The 24,075-nt window shown below is 42.6% G+C and overlaps 1 protein-coding gene across 1 annotated transcript in view; it reads right to left on the bottom strand.

Moving 5' to 3' along the window:
- The window catches only part of LOC138566772 (cytochrome P450 2G1-like), a 747,200-nt gene that overhangs the window by 333,167 nt on the left and 389,958 nt on the right, over window positions 1-24,075 (bottom strand). Inside the window, exons 4-5 of the mRNA XM_069644419.1 lie at window positions 16,451-16,611; window positions 9,942-10,118 (exon numbers count right to left, since the gene is read on the bottom strand). Of these exons, the coding sequence (XP_069500520.1) occupies window positions 9,942-10,118; window positions 16,451-16,611 (338 nt within the window). The remainder of the gene's footprint in view (window positions 1-9,941; window positions 10,119-16,450; window positions 16,612-24,075) is intronic.

Here is a 24,075-nt window from a genome sequence, read left to right on the forward strand (position 1 = left end):
ACAGGGCACTGCGGTTCCAGTGTCAATGACCAGTTAATTACTGGATCAATGTTTCAGTCTCTAAAGAGCGACACGCTGTAGGATGAATGCTAAAACTGAAATTAGGTGCTGTAATTATGCTACTAATCATAGGGAACTATGCAATGGAACAAGGTTGACAATTACACGTCTACAAAGACACATCATAGAGGCATGTGTAATCGATGGAACTTAGCTACTGTTCTTATACCACGCATTCCTCTCATTCCATCTGATATGAATATGCCTTTCAAATTCAAAAGAAGACAGTTACCTATACGTTTAGCCTTTTCAATGACCATTAATAAGTCAAAGGGACCTACACCCCTTTTCTAGAAGCGATCAGTGGTTATTTCCGATATTTAAGAAGGGGGACAGAAGTGACCATATGAATTCCAACCGTTCTTGACTTTTAAGATATGCTAGAACGGCATATGTTACGCCGGGAATGGCTAGCTTTAACAATTTATGTTAAGCATACTGGCGAGGAAGCAGAATGACAAGGGAGGGGCCTTATGGTATGGGGATTGGATAGAAAGGGTGCCAGGCATGGGTTTTGTGTTGTGGGCTGACAAAGCAGGAAACCAGGTATGGTTTTCAATACCAGCTCCTGTGTGACTTTGAGAGCAAACTCAGACCCCCTGGTTCAGCAATGGCTGTGCTCTACCAATGAATTCTCTAGCTTCGCCATCTCTTTACATTGTTCTAAAATTAAAGATGAGATAGGATGGGAGGAGATGTAGCCTGCTGTCAAATTATAAACTGTAACACATTGAGAGGTTGATATTGTGTTTAGCTGTTCTGCAAGTCGGGCCGCTGCTCTGTGTGCTTGGGCCATTGCATTATGGGCCAGAAAAGGAAACTTGCCCCCTAGGCCAAATGTTACCAGTCCTACCCTGTTCAGCATCCCCATGAACGTAAATTATTTTCGCAGCTTTGTCTATATCTAAGCTCCCTGGACAAAAAGATCCAAATGGATGGTACTCTGTTGACAGCCAAAATCAATTAGGGCATTTGCCCAGGTCTTATTCACTTGGACCTGTTCAAGAACCTGGAAGGGATGGCTATTGCATAAAAGGATGTATGCTTGCTTAGTGGTCCCTTTCCTGATTCTGTCCCATTCTCTCCATTTGCTGCCCATTTTTAAGGATTACCCTTTACCCCATTATCCTTCTACCAAGCCCTGTCAGCGTTGGTAGGCATTCAGTGGGTTTCACAGCAAACATTATGGTGAGCAATTTTAGAGACATACTTATGTCTCTCAGTCCCAATCTGGGTTCTATTTCAGTATGGACACTTAATAAAATTAGGTAACATAACATATATGGGAACATAACCAATCATATAGATACTCCTACAATTAAAATGATAAATTAAGTGACAGCAGCTCTTTTTAATGCTAGATCGGCAGTAGCCCATGCATCAGAATTATATGATTTGGTGGAACAACATAAGCTGGACCTTCTATTTATAACAGACACTTTTCGTGCCCCATGACTGCTCCATTAAAGACACAAACTGTTCCATGGACAGAGGGGACATCTGGAAGATCTCACACTTGGATATGTTAAAATGGGACGAGACACCCTAAATTGGATTTTATGATTTCCCCCACACTTTCATTTAACATAGTTGTATGCCATAGACCTACAGGCCCCACAACAAAAATCTTTTTAGACAACTTAGATCCATTTTTGGCAACTACAGGACTTATATATGACCACTGTGAAGGCATCATGAAGTAATGCACAGACAACAGACTTAATGTTAAAAAAAAATATATAAATGATTAGGATGTTTGAAGGCCTAACTTTCCCTATGCTAAGGTGGGATTTCCCTACCTTAATGAAGCTAAGGAAAGTCTGGGTCAAAGTGTTCAACTTAAAAGTCTGTCTGTTTCCCAAAAATATTCTTGCCCTCACAACTAAAGCAATGTGTAGGGATGGCAAAGTTAAGAGAAATAGGGCCTGATTATGAGTCACCCGGTATGCAAATAACAGTGGCGTTAAACCTCTGCCACCGTTGTTTCCATACCGAGTGATCTCGAGTTCTGCAGGCGGAGGTATCATTCCCGCCATGTCTGACCTGGCGGGTTTAACACATCTCGTGATGGCGCCGGTGTTCCCATCTTCCCCATTCCCATTGAGTCCTATGGGACACAATGGGAATGGGGATGTACCGAATTCCGCCTCCGGAATTCCCGGGTCACCGGGGTTGTAATGCCCCAGTAATTCCGGGAATCACGGAGGCGGAATGGTAATATGAGTCCGGCGGTAACCAAGCCGGAAAAACCGGCAGGTTACCGCCAGACTCGTAATGAGGCCCATAGTGTTCAACTTAATGTTCTGAACTTCTTTCAGCTCACAGCTTTCATTCAGCTCCCCTTCCCCAAGCATTACAAAGTTCCATGAAAAAGTATAAAAATTCCCTTTCTCCAGTTCAAGGTGATACAGTTGAAATACAAATCCCTGGGGCTCCCTTCCCCAAGTTTGAAGTAACACAACCTAAAACAAAAGGGCCATGAGGCTCCATTCTCAAGACAATAAGTGTGGTTAGTCTCAGGGTTCCCGTTCCCAAGACTTCACTTTGCTACCTACACTTGCTTCAGTCTTTTCCAAAAGTCTCGACAAAACAACATTTGCAGGGGTTTCATTGGGCTGCTTCACGGTGTCCTTATCTTTCACCATTCAGGGCTCTCTGTTCTAGGCGCATTTGACAAATGTGACAAATGACAAATGACAAATGTAATGTAGTGTTTTATAATATGGTTTTATTGCGATGTTCATGGACTATGAGCGCTGTTTGTGAATCTGGTTCAAAGGTTTTGACGCACCTCACATTTTTCAATTGACCAATCAGTGGCCATGTACGATAACCGCAAATGTTGCGCAACTCTCTGATAGGATCAGAGGCGTCCGCGGACACCGAATCCAGAAGTAAGACTGCGGACTGGATGGAGGTATGACAAATTTTGTTTGGATGGATAAATACCAAATTTGAAAAAGCACGCTTTCGGGACCCGGTCACCACTCCTCATGCAAGTTTGGTGTAAATCTGTCCAGCGGCTTGCGATGTAGCCAAGAGCAAAATTTGTTTCCATTCATGTCTATCCAGATTTTAAAATATTTGGGACCCCCTCATAACTTTCTCCTCCACCTTGATGAAATTACACCAAACTTTGCGGAGTGGGGTCTGGCACCATAGTTATGAGCTGCCCAAAAACTGCTCTTCTTACAGGAAGCGCAAATTGGCCATAACTACAGGGTCGCTACCGCAGACTCTGTAATGTGTTGACAAATGAGGGGTAGTAGTAGCGCAATTCTGGGTCCCAGCTGCAATCAGGTCACAGTCCTGGGAGGTTCTCATCCAAGCGCACTTTAACGCCTCAGCAATCATCAGGGATGCAGATCTGATTTATGTGTGCAAAGTTGAATCCTATTGGTAAGTAAAAGGCTGTTACAGCATGGAATTGTGGTTCCTGTAGTTCAGAACCAGCCAGGATCCAACTCTCCAAGTCAGGCATAGATAACTATATATCAACATATATATTACACGGGCTGAGGTAGCGGCTGTGTATCTATGGTTAAGTTGCTCAACCCATAGTAAGAGCACTTTTTGGGTGGCTTATAACTTTGCCCCTCCTGAACGAATCCTCAGGAAACTTTGCAAGAAAAGTATATGACCCTGTCAGATTGATTCTGCGAAGGTTAGTGAGGTTCAGGGCAGGAGGGGGAAGTTATGGGGGTCCCAAAATATTTTTTTTTCCCATAGATGCAACATGAAAAAAATGTGCTCACGCCTACAGCCCAAACGGCTGGATGGATTTTCACCAAATGTGTGCCAGGAGTGGCGGCTTGGTCATGAAAGTGTGCTTTTGTAAATTTGGTGTATCTATCCAGTAGTTTTTTTTTTAATGGCCAAAATGTAGGTCAAATTAAATTACTGAAATATGGTTTCGGTCCATTGACTCACTTCCATGTTCGGCCTGTAGAAGGACCCCGATTGGGCGAGAGGACGGCGTAAAACCCGTGGACATCAGACGCGCCCGTTTTTTGGATGGTGAAAATAGTGAGGTGCGTCAGATTTTTGGAAAAGCCCACCATGTTAGATTCGGGGACAGCCAGCAATGTGGGTGAACATTCCGGTCAAAAATATGTTAAAAAACACAACATTGCACCTGTTAAACAAATGAAACAATCTCTGGAGACATGAGGAGTGTTGAGGGTGGGATCGGATATGGCCTTACAAAGCCCAAAAAAACGGGTGACTTTTCAACTCTGATGTCCGCAAACAGCCCGCATGTCCTGGGAAGTCCTGTGATGTTCGCGAACATCTGAGATGTGCAGGGACATCTATGCCTATTTCTTCATTACAGAGTTGGTGAAAAGCAGTTTTTGGATGGCTTATAACTTTGGCGCCACTGAATGAAAATTTTGAAATTCATTCTAGACCTGACTCTGAATAGTCCTCTGGTGCTGTTTTGCCAAGTGGGAAACAAAATAAGAGGGGAGGACCCAAAATATTTTAAAGGTTTATAAATGTGGTGCCATTTGACAAATCTGGACAAAGGCTTGTAGAGAGATTATAGACATAGATATTAAAGTTTTTCCAAAGTTTGGTGGGATTTGTGAAGAGGGGGCAGCATTTTTAGATGGCTTTTAACTTTGTTGCCGTTTGACGATTGTGGACAGAAGTTTTCAGAAAGATTATAGACCCAACAATGAATGTTTGTGCAAAGTCTGAATGGATTTTATGTACAGATATTTTGACACTTTTCAAAAAATAAAACATGCACAGATTTGCAGCAAACTCATGGAAAGAGCATGGAAGGAGCATTGGCAGGGACCTGAAGGAATGGTATTGCAAATGTGTCAGTGTTTTATTTATTTTACGTGTCATAATGTAGGTACAAAAAATAGTGATATATTTTTGGTGTCTGAGGTATACCTTGTAGCCATTGGCAGTGGCCAGATTGTCCGAGTCATGGCCTAAAGCCATGACCCGGACAATCTGTCTACTGGCATGAAAACGGGGGACCAGCAATGGGGTTAAAGTGGGCATGGCCACCAAGTTTTTCGAAATTGGCAAAGGTTAGAATGGGAAAAAAATCTGCTTGTGGGTACAGGTTGAAGTGCTAGATAGGAGTGCAGGAAATATCCACGAGGAGGGTCAGCAAGAACTTGAAAGCATGGTTTTGCAAATATGTCCAGTGGTTTATTTTTTTGAAAGTGTGAAAATGTAAGTACACAACAAAGTAATATAACATTGGTGTCAGTAAAACCGGCAAGGCTACCTCCAAACTCGGATCCGGGTCCGGCACCCGCGAATGGGCAATTACCGGGCTATTCCGGCCCAGCTGGACCCAGTAATTTCCCCATAGGGCTCAGTGGGAATGGGGAAGGTGGTAGCACTGGTACCGTTGATAATGGTACCAGTGCTACAGTCCTGTTCTGCTCGCGGTTACAGTACGGCCACCAGGTCAGACCTGGTGGCTGCAAGGGTACCCGTGAGCAGAACTTGTAGTATGGCAGTACAGTAAGACACTATTGTTGCCTTACCGCCATACTTGTAATGAGGCCCATTATCAAATAATCTAGGTTTAAAACTAAGCAGACCTGAAATTATGGGTAAAAATAGGTTTGTCAGGCATTTAGTAATTTGTCAGCCATTTTGGGTTTGGGACAAAGTAAGGCACTCTAAGATGGATGCTTGAGCATACAAAATGGTTGAGTTTTTGCTAACTCATGATTACTTCAATGGACAGACTTTTTTTTTATAAAAGTTCATGCAGAGCACACTGATGAAGACTGAGCTGAATAAAACCTGTCTAGACTGGGTCTGAGTGGCAGATAGGCCAACAAATCACAAGCAAGAAGAGAGGTTGTGCATTGATCATGCCATTATAGGCCAAGAAATCATAGGTAGGAAGAGGATTGTACTTCTGATCAGGCCATTACCTCACCTTCCTAGAGTGTATAAAAGGGAGGGTGAGCTGAGAGTTTTTAGGAGAGTTCCAGAGATGTCCTTGATGATGTATGGTGTGTCCTGCCTGATGGAAGAAAATAAAGTGATGTCTTTGAAAATTCTGATTCAGTTTCTTGATTTGCTTCAGAGTGCCTTCCTTACCAGAGATGCCAAAGCCAAGAGTGAGAGGGTGATAGGACCCAGATTTACATGCGCAACAAGCATTAGCAAGGACCTGTTTTTGGAAATATGTCTGCGTTTTATTTTTCCAAAGTGTGAGAATGTTAGTAGAAAAACTAGTGATATATATTTGGTGTCTGGTTAATGGGCCTGGCCCTCGGCGAACGCAAATGTGTACTCTGATTTGCTTATTGGGCAATACAGCATGGCCAAAGTCCATGCACCATGGATTTGGATACTGGCCATGGCAGCAAGGCATGAGCACTGGCCAATTGTTACATTATTAGGTTACAGTGGACACTGAGCTAGGATGCAGGGTAGGTACAGTGAATAATAGGGGTGGTCTGGTTCAGCTGGGTCATGGTGGAGCTTTATGCCGTAGGCAATTGAACAATGATTTCCATACCCAGTATGTACTGCTGATAATGACAGACATAAGTATGTGTTGCAAAAAGTATGTTTCTTAATGGAGGTTTATAGTTCTTTCATACATATGAAAAGATGAATTATTAACAACTCACATACATTTATGGAACACCATGAAACATTTTCACTTATAAAAGCCTATTAAATTGACAGAAAACACTTTGTTAAAGGCATGTTAAGGTAAAGATACATCCCACCCTTGGGACTCATCTGCTCCAGAAGTTAGCTAGTTGTGTCCCACCTTGGCATCTCTTGGCATTTCCCTCCTGGATTTTCATGACCACTTGCACAGCCGTACTGCCCCTTCTATTTATGCACTTCTCTCACTGTACAATTCATATGTGCATTTATAGGAACACTGTGTACAATTGCTTTGTATAAGTAAGGGAAGTGCAGATGCAAAAGATTTGTAGAAGATTGTTAAGTAACATATGGTGTTTGGAAGTTTAATATGGTCACAGGGTTATATGTACAGTTTTTGGAAGTGATTGGTGGATGGATGTGTGAAAGCAGGCATTGAGTGAGTGTTACAAATATAAAACTAAAAAGGGTAGAAGGGCTGCCCTGTGCGATTGTGTGCACGTTCCATCTGTGGCTTTTAATTATCCATGTCCTGGAAAGGGGACTGTGGAGACCGCAGATAGTTTTAAAGGTCCATTGATTATGGTACATATTGTTTGCTAGAGAAAAGTATTTGGGACAGAACATTGTTTCTGTCCATTTATATTTTTTTCTAGTATACAATTGTCCATTATTCCCATTAGCATAACACAAAATGCTAATGGAAACATTGGAGAATCTTATTGAGTCTAACTACTTTACTGAGAAATGTAAAGTAGATGGAGTCTATAAGATTTTTTATTTTAGTTCTATTTTTTAACTGTGAAATGTGGTTCCTAAAGGAACCTTTATTCGGTGTTTTCATTTTTTTTTGCAGGGGAGGTCAGAAATAAGGTGGGGAGGGAAATGAGGGAAGAGGCACCAACCACAAATATGGAGGGGCAGGTGAACAGGGGAAGATGATGTGGGTGTGTTTCATCTAAGGGAGGGTGCAGTGTTTATCATGCTTCTTGATTACAGCTTCAAAAGCACTTCAGCATTACTCCCCCCTGCAGAGTGGTGTGTTGCAGTATATACAGAGTACTGTTGTCTTAGAAAGACATTGATCAACAGCCTCTTTTATCGCTTGCAAGGTAGCTGGGGGGATTTTCTGTCCCACAGACGTAGGCTGTGTGGTTACAGTATTGGTTGAGGAAGATGAGGTGGAGGAAGACAGCCTACTATTTGCTAAGAAAGGAACAACTTTTCTGAGAGCATTGCAGTGGTTGGATTTGGTGTGGCGGCGCATGGAGGTGGTTCCGTAGGAGTACTGTCCAGGTTGTCCGCAACTGAGTACAACGTTGCAAGGCATTTCACTTTGGTAGCTTTAGCCTTTGGTACATTCCCAACAGTGGTAAAGAACTGCCACACGCATTAATCTCTCTGGGTGCTAGAGGTAGGCACTTCCTCTACCTCATCTCCTTGGTCCTCTTCATTGTCTTGTAAAGTACTGCACTTTTTTTGTTGTGTAGGTCCTTGTGGTAGTGGTGGTGGTGGCTCTTGGGGAGGAGGGATGGTAATAGCTGATGCCATTTTTAAGATGAATAGCAGTTTTGCTAATATTCTTCCAAGTATGTGCTCTGTGCTAGATTGTTATTGGATAATGAGTAAGAATAGGTGTAGAAGCTGTGCAAGGGTACATTTTGACCTTGAAAGTTCCTAGTTCAGCAGAAATGCACTTCCGAACTGTTCACGAAACACGGATCGGTTTGCAAAGTGCAGACGCATTCGCGGACACATCATCATGCCAGGCGTGAGCACGTGGTCACATGACACTGTCCAAAAAGTATGTGATGGTGTGAGACATTTGCGAATGTTGCCAAACACAAAAACAGTGCAAAAAGTTGCAAAAAGTGTATAGAAGTGTTACAAAATGATATTAGAAGTTGGGGAATGGCAGAGTTTTAAAGTAAAAGTTTGTGAATTGGACAAAAAAGTTTGCTATATTGGGGTAAGTATGATATTAGTAAGTTGTAGAAAATTAATGGTGCACTGGTAAAGGCCTATGAAATTCACTGAAAAACATTGTTAAAGAGATGTTATGGTTAAATTGCACTAATAAAAACCTATGAAATTCACTGAAAAAACTTTGTTAAAAGGGACATTATGGCTCAATTGTACCAATAAAAATCTATGAATTTCAATGAAAAAACTTTGTTAAAGGGACGTTATGATTAAAAGTCAAACCGAAAAAATGTGCCACATATAAAAAAGCAAAATGCATACAAATTAGGGGCACATACAGGGAAACTAAAGTAAGGAAGAAATAAACAACAGCACCAAAAATGACATTAATCAACATGTACACAAATTAATTGTGTGTTTGAGATGTGCTTATTGCCCCATGTATGTGCACTATGAGTTAAGGTTAAACTCTAAGGGAAGTACTTTTAGAACATATAAAAAGTTAATGTGTATATATATATATATATATAATACCTAATTTTGGAAATTCTCAATGTCATTGAAAACAAAAAATGAGCCTAATCATGTCAGTAAACAAAAACAAATGTCCAGATATGTGATGCCATCAATGATATTTGTAATGCCATCTTTCATGTCCTGGGTGTTAGTCTTAGCAGTGCAAGGTGGTGGTGTGAGATAGGGTTGCTTAGCTTACCATAACTAGTGAATTTCTGAGGTTTTTTGGTTTTACTCGTCACCATAACATCCATTTAACAAAGTTTTTTCATTGAATTTCATAGGTTTTTATTAGTGCAACAATCTGAGCATGTCGAAACATGAAGATTCGTGGGTCTTTGTACATGTAGGCTATGACAGGTGTGTCATAAACACAGCCGTCGACACCCAGCTTTTCAATTTCGATAAAATAGGTAATACTCTGAGCCAACAAACAGATGTAGGACTATGCATAGCATGTACATCTAAGCAGATTCACAACTCCCAGAAATATATTCACATATACACATACCACAACTAGTACTGTTACTAAGGTATTCTTTGAAGTAGAGTAAACACAGGATAAATAAATAACTGATGAATTAGCTATTTCCCATTATTAATGTCGAACATGTCTATCGTGGTCAAATGAGTTTTATTAATAATGATATTTCAAAACTATCTGACACTTAAAAGTAATCATTCTATAGTGGACATGAATGGTGTAGTAAAACTCATAACCTGCCTCCTTTGTGTTATAACACTTGATTCTCCATGTGTTAATAGGCATTCTTTGTATGAAAAGAGCAAAGGCAAACCTGAAGGGACAGACATTTTGGAGACTGAATTGATACCTGGTCCATCTTGATGAGGAAGCAGTCAATGAAGTCCCTAGGGCTGTTGGGATCCAGTGAGTTCCGGTGTGCCTTAACGTGTTCCAAAACAAAATTTTTCAACTCTGTTATGTTTCTAGACAACCGGTGGAATGGTCCAGGTAGCCATTGCATGAGGCAAGGGAAAAAGTTCACAAACTACAAGAAAAGGGAAAGGGACATTGTTCACACATTTTCTATGGGAACCATACCATTCAGGCTTCTCCATATCATTCATCAAGAGGATTGTGAGGTGGTGAAAAAGAGGATGCACAAGAAAACCGTTTATGATTTGGACTGATAAATTAAAGTTTTAAACCTAAATGCTTAAATCAAGTTGCAAAAGAGTAGTAAACAGCGCGGTTTCCTTTTATTCTTATGGTTGTTGTCATTTATTCATTACTTTCAATCACCAATGAAAGGAGCTCTTTATGTCAGAAAGCATGCATGAATTAGACAATCATCTCAAAAACCTGGCAGGAAGCACCACACACCGTGGGTAATAATAAGCAGCGCTCAGATACCTGAGGGTTCGTAGCGCTATACAAATGCCAAATTATTATTATTATTATTATTATTATTATTATTATTATTATGGAACATGAAGTGTAAGTTAATCTTTTTACGAATTTTGGGGAGTAGTATGTATGTGGGCAACACCTTAACTATGCCTTCATACCAAGATACCCCTCCCCCACTCAAATTATCACCATTGCAACTAGGAGGCTGCCACCATATATAAACATACACATTGCAGAGACATGGATCTAAAACTACACGCAATCATAGAGCGCTCACTGGAATCATTGCCACATATGTTTCTGATGGTGGACTCTCTGCAAAAGCAGAGCTGATTCCCAACTGTAAATAATTCTGTCTCAAAGCCCCTTACCTGACATGATCTTCACGTTTGTTTTTGAAGTACCTTATATGGAAGACCCGGATAATGGAGGGTTTAACTCTAAATGATGAACCTACCCAAAGCCATCTCTAGAACACTATAGAGATAGCTGTTTTACTGGTAAAAGTCTAAGATTTGTTCTTCTAAAAGCGCAACTCGGAGATTCCAGCCAGTGGGGACGAAATAAATGCAAGAAAGAAACATACATTGTTTTCTCCAACAGGTGTGATAGTTAATATCGTACACCCTGCTGCTAAAGACAAGTAATCAAAACTGATACTGGGGTAAAGCCAACTCCGCGGTACATCGATGATGGTAGTATTATGGAGTGTAATCCCCAACGTGTCAGGGACCAGGAGGCCCAGAAAGGGTGAGTTTGATGGTTCATGACAGCATGCCTCCTCCGAAAACCTGTCCCGCCAGGTTTGCCTGGGCGTATGAGATGGAACCTTCTGAGTAACCTGGGGGTATTTAAGTTTGAGATAGGTTCCTAAGTGCGTTCACTGGGGGGACATCCTTTCCATTCCACCAGGTACTGGTGTTGGCCACGTCTATATCTGGAATCACAAATTCTGGAGACCTCATACTCCAGTTGGTCATTGACGAGCACTGGGTTAGGCCGGAGGTTATTTCGAGAGGTCTGGACGTATGGCTTTATTAAGGATGTATGAAAGACTGAGTGGATTTTCTTCCAGGAGTCTGGTAATTTGAGTCGAAAGGCCACTAGGTTGATGATTTCCTTTATAGGGAAAGGCCCATAATACCGGGGAGACAATTTATTTGGTCGTAGATGCTGTGGCAGTAGCTTCGAGGATAGCCATACTTTATCCCCTATTGTGTAGGAAGGGCTCGGTCTTCTTTTAGAGTCCGCATACAGCTTGGTCTGGGTCCTGGCATTCTCTAATTGTTCTTTTGCTTCTCTTTGTACATTAATGAGTGTTTCAATCCAGGAGTCGACTGTGGGACCTGGTGTAGGATGTGGAAGGACAGAAGGTAGAACCGAAGGGTGGAATCCTTGGCTACAGAAAAAAGGGCTGGTCTTAACGGCCGAGTGATCCAAATTATTATAAGCTAATTCAGCCACTGGTATTAAAAGGGACCAATCGTCCTGGACCTTGGTAGTGAAGCAACAGAGATATTGTTCCAAGGTTTGGTTAACACGCTCTGTAGCTCCGTTGGTTTGGGGATGATAACCTGAGGAGAGGGCACATGAATTCCTAGTATCCGGCAAAGGTGTTTCCAGAACTGAGAAATGTATTGAGGCCCTCTGTCTGATATGATCTTGGAAGGGAGTCCATGTAGTCGGAATATGTGTTCCAGGAAATTTCCAGCAAGTTCTGACGAGGATGGCAGTTTATACAGGGGTGTAAAATGAGCCATATGAGTGAACAAGTCAATGGTGACCATGATGGTTGTGTATCCCCTGGAAGGTGGTAACTCCACAATGAAGTCTGTAGCTATGAATTCCCAAGGCCTTGTTGGTATTGGAGGTTGATGTAGTAGACCCGCCGGTCTTTTGTTGTCGTGTTTGTTTTGATTACAGACAGAGCATGCCTGAACGTACAGTTGTACGTCAGCTTTCATTCCGGGACACCAAAATTGCCTTTGTATTAGTCGAAGGGTATTGGTAATACCACAATGTCCGGAGAAAAGGGTATCGTGACATAGGTTTATTATCCTTTGTTGTAGTTTTTGTGTTGGAATGACCAAGGTGTTATCTTTGAACAAGTATCCATGTTTAGTCTTCAAATTCCACTGGTTCTTGCTGGAGATGTCTTTCCAGAGCTCAGAGGATTGAGTTTGCATGCAAACTTCATCTAGGAGACTGATTGCCTGAGCTACAAATATTGTATGGGGAAACATCTTAGGAAATGTTCCGTTTTCAGGGGGTTCATATTCAGGACGCCGAAACAGGTCGTCAGCGATTATATTTTGTGTTCCAGGAACATGGTGAATCTGGAACTGGTATTGGGCAAAGAAGAAGGCCCAACGGGCCTGACGGCTGTTCCTGCATTCCAGGGCCTGTAATACTTGGAGATTTCGATGGTCCGTGCGAACCTGGACAGGATGTTTAGCTCCTAGAAGTATATGACGCCACTCGGTGAAGGCTTGGCGGATGGCTAGCAGTTCCTTTTCTAAAACCGAGTAATGAGTTTCACTGGGGGTCAATATCCGTCAAAGATAGGCAATAGGATGTTCCAGTCCATCATCGAGTTCCTGTTTCAAAACTGCTCCGATGGCATAGTTAGAGGCATCTGTTTCCACTAGGAAGGGTCGATTTATATCAGGTTGAGCCAGGATGGGGGCTTGTGTAAACTCTGTTTTCAAGCGTTGGAAGGCCTTCTCCAGGACTGATGTCCAATGAAAGGGAGTATCTTTCTTCAACAAGGCAATAATCGGTTGAACAATCTCGGAGAAGGATGGTATGAACTTCCGATAGAAATTAGCTAGGCCCAGGAAAGACTGGATCTGTTTTACGGTGTTCGGAGTTGGCCAGGATAGTATGGCCTTAACCTTGGATTGATCCATTCCTATGCCGTCTGGGCTAAGGACAAATCCTAGATAGTGAACAGTGGAAACATGAAAAAGGCACTTCTCGGGTTTTGTTAGGAGCTTGTGTTCACAAAGCTGTTGTAATACTGCCTTAACATGTCCTTCATGCTTGAGAGGATCCTTAGAGAATATCAAAATATCGTCCAGGTAGACGATGATGAAAAGAAACAGCATATCCGAAAACACCTGATCCATAAAGCGTTGGAAGATCGCCGGAGCATTAGCGAGTCCAAAGGGCATGACCAAGTATTCATAATGACCAAAGGGAGTTCTGAAGGCTGTCTTCTATTCGTCTCCTTCCCTAATACGGATCAGATGGTAGGCACCCCTGAGATCCAATTTGGTGAATATTACGGCTCCTCTTATGGCTTCCAGGATATCTGAGATCAAGGGTAATGGATAACGATCTTTAAGGCTGCACTGATTTAGACCTCGATAATCAAGACAAGGTCTGAGCTCCTTGGTGTCTTTCTTAGGAACAAAAAATAGTGAAGCTCCGGCTGGAGATTTGGATGGGCGTATGGTGCCGTTTTCTAGGTTAGTATCTAGGTATTCACGAAGGGCCTTTTTCTCGGGTTCGATGTTGGAGACTGTAAGACGACCTTGCTGGGTTGTTGAACGTTCTTCCGATGGTGTCGGAGAAAGATCCAGGAGTAGACAATGAGACATGCAAAATTCGGAACCTAGGAACAGGGAACCTGCTGTCCAATTGATGTATGGATTGTGTTTTTGTAGCCAGGGCATTCCCAATACCATTGGGTAATGGGCAGATCTTATGATGTCAAACTTTATCTTCTCTCGATGATGGTTTATTGCAAGCTCGATTTCCTTGGTCTGAAGGGTATAGGTCCAGAAGAGATGGGTCTCCCATCAATTGCTTCTATGGGTTGCAAGGTGTTCCGGGATTCGTAGGGAATATGATGTTTAAGGAGCCATTCTTGGTCTATGAATATTTCCATGGCCCCACAGTCCAATATTGCCAGAGTGGGGTAGGTTTCCTTCTTGGATGGCGATAGAAAGGCCTGTAAAATTACCAGAGAGTTTTGTCAAGGATGGTATAGATATGGAGCCTACATCTCTCTCCCGAAACTGAGCTCCATCTAGGATCAGGAGCTGGCATTTCCCGAACGCCACGGAGGGGCTATTGGACATTCTCTGACTAAATGCTTGTCCGAGGCACAGTACATGCATAAGCCAGTATGGATCCTTCGCAACCTTTCTTGGGGGGATATGGGTCCACGGAAGGCCCCTAGTTGCATGGGTTCAGGTTCGTTTGTAGGAACAGAAGTATCTTCGGATTTCGAGGAGGTCTCTAAGTGGTTCTTCTGGAGGGGTGACTTGGTCTTCCTTTTCTCTGCCTTCCTTTCCTGGATGCGAAAATCAATCTTTAGAGCAAGATCCATAAGTGCCTGGTAAGAACTTGGACGTGCCACCCTGGCTAATTCATCCTTGATATCTTCATTTAGCCCTCTTTGAAAGAGAGTGAAGCAAGCTTCAGGAGGCCAACCCGCTTCTTTAGCCAGTTGCTTGAATTCAGTCACATAAGTGAGCATGTCCTGAGAGCCTTGCTGGAAATCAAGTAAACGTTCGTGAGCACTAAAGACCTGTTCTGGGCGGTCAAACATGGTTTTAAGTGCTTGAATGAATCCGTCATAATCATCCAAGTGGGCATCTCCGGAATTAACTAATGGTGTGACCCAGGCTAATGCATTCCCGGAAAGGTGTGAAATAATAAAGCCCACTTTAGCCCTGGGGGTGGAGAAATAATAAGGTTTAAAGGTAAAGTGGCCCAAACAAGAATCCAGGAATCCACGGAGGGTTTTTGCAGAGCCGTCATATTTCTCAACAAGGCCGCCCAATAGCACACTGTCTTTTGTGGCAGAGTCGCGGGATAGCACCAATTGCTTTAACGCAGCGTTCTCAGCTTTCAGGTTCTGCACTTCGGTCGTTAGTTCCTGCATGCCGCGCATAAGATCCTGGATGGCCGCCTCCATGTCTGTATCGACCTTGGTCATGTGGCGTCTCAATCTATCACAGGTTTCCCCCTTTCTCACCTGTTTTCGTTGTCTGATGACTTCTTTAGGAGGAGTCTTCTTTCGTATGGTTCAGGTTTTATACAAGCCCGCTCGGCCGTCCTCGGCTTCCAGTGTTCGTTCAGCTTCAATGTCCGGGATCAAGGGAAAACTCCAGGAAATTCAGAAAAAGGATATGGAGCATGCGGAGGCGGTGCAGGGGTTCCGGGAAGGGCTGGATAAGAAGGAGGGAAGGTAGATTGGAAGAAGGGGTTCCAGGAACCAGGAAACAACAGAATAATACAAAGGAGAGTATGGAGCACACATCCGGTCACAGCTAACAGCAGCGCTGAGACGCGCAGGGCCACGGGGGTGTGGCCTCTTTATAGAGTACGCTGCGTAGAACGTGAAGACTGGTGAGCAGCGTTCTGAGCTTACAGCTATGTTGGTAGTATTATGGAGTGTAATCCCCAACGTGTCAGGGACCAGGAGGCCCAGAAAGGGCGAGTTTGATGGTTCATGACAAGATCAAACAATTTTGACCAAGTAGGGAAACCTGGATTCGAGCCAGTAACCCCATTTCACCAAAATCGTAGTTGCCAATCGAAGTGACCAAGAACCATGGATACATTGATGGCATCACAGAAAGGGGCAGCATGGATTGCATAAATGTGCCTCTGAAGGGTGGATAAGGGCTGTAGGGGTGCATGCAGGTGGTAGGGTGGGAGGTGTGGACAGAGAGCAGCGGTATGCGTTTGAGAGTGTATTCGGGTGGATTGAATGTAGGACACTGCCGGTGGGGATGGCCGTGGATTGCTGGAATGTGTCAGTTTGCTTCATTTGTGTGTGAACATCTGCACATGCATGTTCTTCTGGTGTACTTTATTTAACGGTGTAGGCACAGCTTCACTTTATTTAACCAGCACACGCTTTCCAATGTGTGGCATGGTGATGGACTTAGGTAAGGGAAAAAAGTCTTTATACGAGCATAAACAAACATTGTGAAACATAAAACAGAGAATTACCTTTCCACTGGATGAATTCAGAAGTCGAAAGTTTTCGTTGATGAGACCAAGTAAGGCAAGAAACTCCTTATCTTCATATTCATAACGATTGCCAAAGACAACAGAGCAAATAATGTTGGAGACAGCTCGACTGAAGAAGAAGGTAGGATCGAAGGGTAGCTCTGAATCAGAAATAGGAGGAAAGGATCATTCACGGTTTAGCATTCAATATACCTCTACCACAGTCTTATTATTGTTGTGGCTTGGTAACTATGCATGTTTCATCATACATCAATTCAGAGCCTAATTTTCGAGATCAATTTGAGCAAAGATGTTGATTCTCAAACTAGGCTGGTTTTTCCATGATAAATAGGCATGCACAAAGGTGTTCTGCAATGTTCTTGTTAATTATTTCTTTGCATTCGTAAACTGCGGACCACAGCATTTTCCTGGCTTGCCCCTGAAGTTCCTGTTTTCCTCTTTCCTCTTCCCAAACTCTTCCCATGCCCACATAACAATGTGGGTACACTGTGGGAGTTGGAAGGGAGCACAGGAGCCATCAACGGGCCATGGGCCCCTCCTTCCCACCCTGGTGCCCATCCCTACCACCATGCTGCAGTGACTGGTTTTTAAAAAGATGAATATACAATTAAATGAGTGGTGGTGTCCCATCCATGAGATGAGAAGTGGGATGAAGGCTCCACTCGCTGTAGTTCACTGGTTGCAGGGCAACCAAGTTCAGATCTTGACTGGGCCACCATGCAATGCATGCCATTACCTTCTCTCGTCTCGGGAGGATAGCCCAGGAGCAACGCGCTCGCCTTGGAAGCAAGATGACGCAGAGCAACACAGGTTCGATCCACAGGTTCGCGCTTAGAAACCTCCAGCTATTAAGCCTTATAAATGACCAATAAATGACCGTTATAAATACCCCATCATATCATATCATGTGTTACCATGCAGAACCAAATAAGAAAAAAGTTGTTAATCGGATCTGATCTCTGGATTTGCTGCCAGAGACACCTGTTAGGGGTCTAAACCCTTCTAGAGGTTCTGAGCAGTGGGGGTGTTCCTGGACCCTCCCTGTCTCTTGCTCACTCAGATCTAAAAGCTGAATCCTAAGATGGGAAACGCTGCTCCCCCACAGAGGCTGGGCAAGTGTTGCCAGGGATGTTGCCATTGGATTTGAGTAGGGAGGAGCTTACATCAGCCCTTTGCCTACTCCATTGCAAACCACGAGGTGTTTGCATATCCTAAAATGGCCGACCCACAGTTTGCTGATACCTTCCCTGCCTAACCCTATCCAGCTGCTCTGCTATTGGCTGGCGCCCTCCTTTTGGGAACCAATCCAGCGCCGGCAGGCGATTAGCCGTCCCAGAACACAAAGGCTTAGAACACTAAGGCTGACTCCTGTCCGCAGCCTTCCTCGCCTTTTGCCTAGAGACTCTGCCCGAAATGGACGCGGCTAGCACATCGCCACTGCTGCTAACCCTGTGTCTGAGAAATAGACTGCCTGCTCCACTGCCGACTCACCAACACGCCTCCAGCCTTCTGCTTCTATAGAACCTGAGTACTTCATTGGTGTGTCGTGGTGTTCATCAAAAGGTACAGAACACAAACTGCAAAAGACATTAATTGAGCTGGCCCCTCCTCTGCCGCTGAGAAAACTAGATTACCCAGAGGCTGCATGCTCCGAAGTAGCTCCTAAGTAGCGACTGTTGGCTGTGAGAACACTCTGGATACTAATTGGACTTTACTATTCCGTATAATTGGTATGCTTATAAACTGCTTTGCCCTGCATTATAGGATGTTATTCTACAACGTTATTTACTTTATACACTTTATAAGTATTTACACATCCTATTTTATTTATTTTTAGGCATTGAGCTGGCCCCTCCTCTGCCGCTGAGAAAACTACATTACCCAGAGTCCATGCGCTCCGAAGTAGCTCCTAAGTAGCGACTGTTGGCTATTCGCTGCTCGGGGTGAGGCGGTGAGGGGGCCAGTATTTATGACTCATTGACCAAGGTAGACCTTTATACTTTATACCGAGGACGTCTGTTCCCTTTTTTGAGTAACAAATTCCTTTCCTTAATCTCACGATTTAGAGGGACGGCCGAAAGTAGAGTGGTCAGTTCATCCGGGAAGTGTATTCTGCCACTACCGGAAATGCTGAGCTTAGAGACTACGCCTGCCTCCTTAGGAAATGTAATATGCAATATAGTAGACAGCTTCTTGTAACTATTTAAAGTAGTAGTATTGATGTAAATAATTTGCTGTTTGCGAACGTTACTTAGATGGTAAATAGAAACCGAATTACGGAAGCGTTCCGAGTTGCTAATATTGTGTGCCGTATGAGTGTTATATGCAAAATCATTGTAGGCTAATTGGCTTCTGACATTCTCACGACAGTTTAGGTTATTCGCTTTTATAGCAAATAAAGATTGGTTTTGTGAGCATCGAACTCTTACAGTTATAAAATCTTGAGAGTTACTCAGTTTCTATTTAACACGGAAACTCAGAGAGAATATGGTTAATGGTTTTAGGAGTGGTAGAAAGCTTACGGGCTCTCTGCCACATGGGAACATGGATGAACAAGAAATAGTTGATCTGGAAATTTCTTGTATCCAAGAAAAATCCACAGAAGGTACAGAATGTGTAGGTAATGATGCTCTTGCGCAACTCCAAGGTAGTCCGGAAATCAATGCCGGAAATATGAAAAAAAAGAATGTGTACAACAGGATGTATTAACGAATGCCACTAGTGATACCGCTCTTCAAATTTACGCACTAAAGGAATTGAGTGATAGGCACCACACTATGGGTGAAAAGAGTGACCAGGGAGAGGGAAGTATGGGTAAATGGGACTCCTATATGGATGGATGGTCTAATGCACGATCAGTTCCGAAACAAAATCTTTGACTGCTCATTAATCGCCCCTGCCATTGAGGAGCAACTGGGTATACGCATTTGCCTATCCCTAGGTCCATCTACACCCGTTCAGCTCCAGCCTATAGGAGTTGAAAACGTTTTTATGCTTTAGAACTCTCAGGTGACTAATATCGAGGCAAATACACCTCGGATTCCGTTGGGAACTGTAGGTGCAACATCGAGGCATCAGCCCACTAGAGGTATAGTTAACATGAAGTCTAGTTCCCTGCCCTTGAGCCAAATTCGAATACTGGGACTAAAGAGACAGGCCAAGAAGCTAACCAGCAATATCCGAATGAAAGTCAGAGTAATGCACTTCCGAAGGAAATTCATAATCAAAAATGTACCTAAGGGTTTATTTGCTGAAACAGAACCATTTCTGGATGAAGAATACACTTTCCCAGTAATAACCCGCATTTTGAATTTACTAGATAAAGGCCATGAACAAACCCATTGGGAAATAAGGTCCTTGAAAAATACACTTGTGGAAATGATGTGGAAATTAAACAAGATGGATGGTGCTATGTTTACTTGTGATGTAATAGCTTCAATGGTAATGGACCAAAAAAATAATAATTCACATGTCCTCTATGCATGCCCCCTCCTTCTAGCAATCAATATACGCAGACCATTTTAGTAGGTATTGATGTGAAAAAAGAGATGGGAGGATTTACAAATATGTTAAATGCCCCAGACGGGGCCCCTGAACCAATTAATTCGCCCATGGGTAAAAGGGATGTAGAACAGGACAGGCATTTAATGAAAGAAATAGCATCTAATTCTCTGAAGATCAGTGAAGTGATATCTTTTGTAACCACCTTGACAGACATAATTAAAACTCTGCAACTTATGCAATATATGGAAGACTCTTCTACGTCCTCCTTTCAGGAGGAAAATGTGAACCGTGACAGTCTGTCGGAGTTGACCGACTTGATTGATTTAGGAACTGAAGTTGAGATGAGCGGACCCTACACTAACTATGAAGAAGTAGAGGGGCGACCAATACTGATGGAACCCCAACATTGGTACTTACCCGTAAAGAAAGACGCTCTTTGCTTAGATTAGAGAAACGAAATGCTAGACAAAATAAAAATTCTAAAAAAAGTCAGAATTTATTCGAAAGAAAACTGAAGAATTAGTCCTGCAATGACGTTCTGAAGGACTTGCAACAGTTGGATGATGAATCCATGTCCTTGATGGGCGCAATGCAAACAGCAAATTCCTTTCATCCGCCAGAGCAGGAGGATGCCCTCCCAACAATAAAAAAGAAACAAGATTTGGGTAGGGGCAAAGCAGATAATAAAGGGGGCTGTTAATCAAGACCGGTCAGGTCAAACGAAGCAAGTGAGAACAAATACTCTACAGACCCCTTTCGGGAAACTGAGTTGCCAACATGCACCAAGGCAACGAAAGTGTGTATAGCCTTGAATACCTTAACAGACGAAATGAGGCATAAGGGCACTAAAGGTGCTAAAGAGACCAAAAGTAAATAAACATATCACTTGTTTTCCAAAAAACTGTGAGTGCAAGATCCCTCACAAAAAGTTTCGTATGTGCATGGATCAAAATCCCGTAATCCGGGACCAGTTAACAAAATTCAGGAAAGTGGATGTGTTTCAACTCAGGTAAAGAAGAAGTCCATTGATTTAAATCTTCCCCCAAAATATGGACAAGGACAAAATGGTGGGTCCCAACACTTTTTTGGAGGTATATATTGAACAAACTAAATCACTTAAATCTGATGTATCTCCAGATGACACTGTCTATAAAGTGGACCCAAGTATAGGAGAGAAAAATAAGGAACCCACAGAAAAAATTAAACCAGCTAAACTGGAGGCTTCTCCAGCTGACATAGTCCATAAAACGGATTTAAGCGTAGGAGTGAAAAATAAGGATCTTACGGATAATGTTAAGACTGAAGAACGTAACACTATGGATAATGCATCTATGGTGTCCTTGATCAAAAGCATGATAGAACAAAGTATGCCACACTATCCTAATTCAATTCAGGAAAATAATTCAAATCTGCCGGTTACGGCAACCGCCAGCTATGAGGGAGTCCCCCCGGATATTCCTAAGAAAGACTTACACGCACAAGGGGTAACTATGGAGGCCGGGGGACATCGTGGGAAGGAATTTTATGGAGAGGCGACCGAATTTAACGTAGCTGCCGAGGACTTTATGCCAAAACCATCACAGAATGAGGACTTTGGGAAAATATGTTGGCGGCGACCCATAATGACTGACTATCGGAGCATGTTTTTATTCTTTCGATTTGACTATGGAGGCCCACCGAGCCTGAATAGAAATTTAGTTTTGTCGCTGTTTAGGGAAATTCCTAATTTGAGACTGTTAACATCTGCAGACTTAAAACTAATCGATTGCATCCATCCGGATCGTTTTGACTTTGTACGATTGGTATTCCATTCATGTACCGTACATGATTTGGTCGTAAAAGAGACTGTGGAACTGAATAGATTGGGATATGACATAAAAGATTTTAATCTGAGTGTCAATATTCAACCCTAGGAATAACTACCTACCTGAAACAAAAGGGATGATACTAGAGAAAGAATAGAAGGGTTCAACAGGAATTTTGGGGTGGAACTTTATATATTGGTGGAGGAAGTTAAAAAGGAGAGAAAAGAGAGAAATGTCAATGGAGGTAACTGGCTTCCTCCTAAAAGTGATGATGTAAATTCATGGATGCTACTGGCCCAAACTTTGAAGGAATCCGTAGCAGAATTTAAAAATCTAAGAGTGGGACCATAGAATAAGATCTCAATATTATCCTGGAATTCGAGGGGTTACTCACATTTAACTTCCTCTAAGGAGCTATGCACAGATATTGTTACTAACAGCATTATATGTATACAGGAATCATGGTTGGTCTCAAAATTTCACATTGACGGTTTTGACTCGAGGTTCCAACTGGCAACTAAAGCCAGCAGGGGTCGCCCTTCTGGGGGACTTATTATTGATGTAAAGATCAGTGTGGGAATGAAAATCCTTGAAACTATTTCCTCGGTTCTTGGAGTCCTTGTAGTGGTCTTAGAAATGTCTTATACTTTGGGCACAATCTTTGACCTGGTGATTAATATATATTTTAATCCCGTTTATCATCTAGAGATGAAAATCAAGGAGATTGATGCCCTTTTGGTGGAAATGAAATGGTCAAATAATTGAGGGAGGCCCTCTTGGCTGCCCCTGGAAAAAAATTACAAGGTCACATCTGGAACGCATTCTTTTCGAATTGGGGCCTTTATCATGCGAACCAATTGAATAACAGTTTGGATGACACCTATACATGGTCGAATGGCCTATTCACTTCTACAATTGTCCACATATTCCTGTCTGGCAATTTGTACAAAGCTTGTGCATCGTTTAAACTGGTTAATAATGATTTTAGTGATCATAGATTTCTCAAAATAGAACTGTATTTAAATCGTCAGCAAAACCCGAGGAATTGGTATAGGTCACTTGTAGAAGTGAAACCAACAAAAAATAGAATATTGTGGCACCCGGGCAACGTGTCAAAAATTAACATGGCTATCAATAATGACAACTATGGGCTACAATTGGCTGAACGATGGAAGTTAGTCTTGGGTGAGAAATTTAGTACTTACATCGGGAAAATAATCACCCGATTAAACAACTCAAAGATTAGCACAGCTTGTCCCAAACATCCTCATGTTTTTGATCACCTAATCAAAGAACACAAAAATTGTGTAATAAAAATTTACAGAAAATGAAAACTCTGTCTCTCAATCAGGAAGGGAAAATCTTGTTAATCCGCAAAAAAAAAAATGAAAAATTGGTTGAAATTACACAAGGCTACAATGCTACAAAAAGACAGTGAGGCTATGCTAAGAGCGTTAAAAAACGGTTCCTCTAGGAATTTTTGGAAACTAATTCACGCACTGGAATCCCCTTATTATCGTCTCAGCTGAATAGCGTATCAGAGGAGGCCTGGGTAGGACACTTTGGGGCACTTTATGCAGCAGATAAAATCCCTGGTATAATGAGGCCGGGAATACATGAACACGATTGGGAATGTTTTTTCTCTGAACTTGAGATAATGTCCCAAATTACAAAATCTAACCCTTCCAGAGCGGCAGGACCCAAAGGCCTATCGAACATCATATTTAAGGCTGACCCCTTCTTATGGACAAATTCTCTCTTCATCCTGTTTGGGAACATTGCAACTTCGAAGTGTATTCCATCGACCTGGAGAATTTCATTCGTCATTCCCATATATAAAAAGGGGGATGGGGTGACCCACAAAACTATCGGCCCATATCTTTACTGGATGCCGACTCTACGATTTTTGCTGGCTTGGTTCTCCACTCGATTGAAGAGTGGATAGAAAAAGACTCAATATTACATTGCAACCAGTTCGGCTTCAGAAAGCGAATGGGAACAGAATTGGGTGACCTAATCTTTTCACTCCTACAGGACTACCAAAGTTCCAGAGTGGCCACCCCGATATTTGTGGCAAGTATTGATTTATCACAAGCATTTGATAGAGTGAATAGGTCCCTGCTGTGGTCCAAAATGGCATTTATAGGAATCCCTAAGAATATTCTATCTCTCCTAATCCATCTACATGAGGGTTCTGTTATTAAAGTCATAATGAACCAGGAAGGTAAACTTTCAATCCCTATACCTACGTCGAATGGTCTCAGATAGGGCTGTATATTTGGCCCTACCTTGTTC

Source organism: Ambystoma mexicanum, chromosome 2p (genome assembly GCF_040938575.1).
Source record: "Ambystoma mexicanum isolate Mex_15411 chromosome 2p, UKY_AmexF1_1, whole genome shotgun sequence".
Lineage (NCBI taxonomy): Eukaryota > Metazoa > Chordata > Amphibia > Caudata > Ambystomatidae > Ambystoma > Ambystoma mexicanum.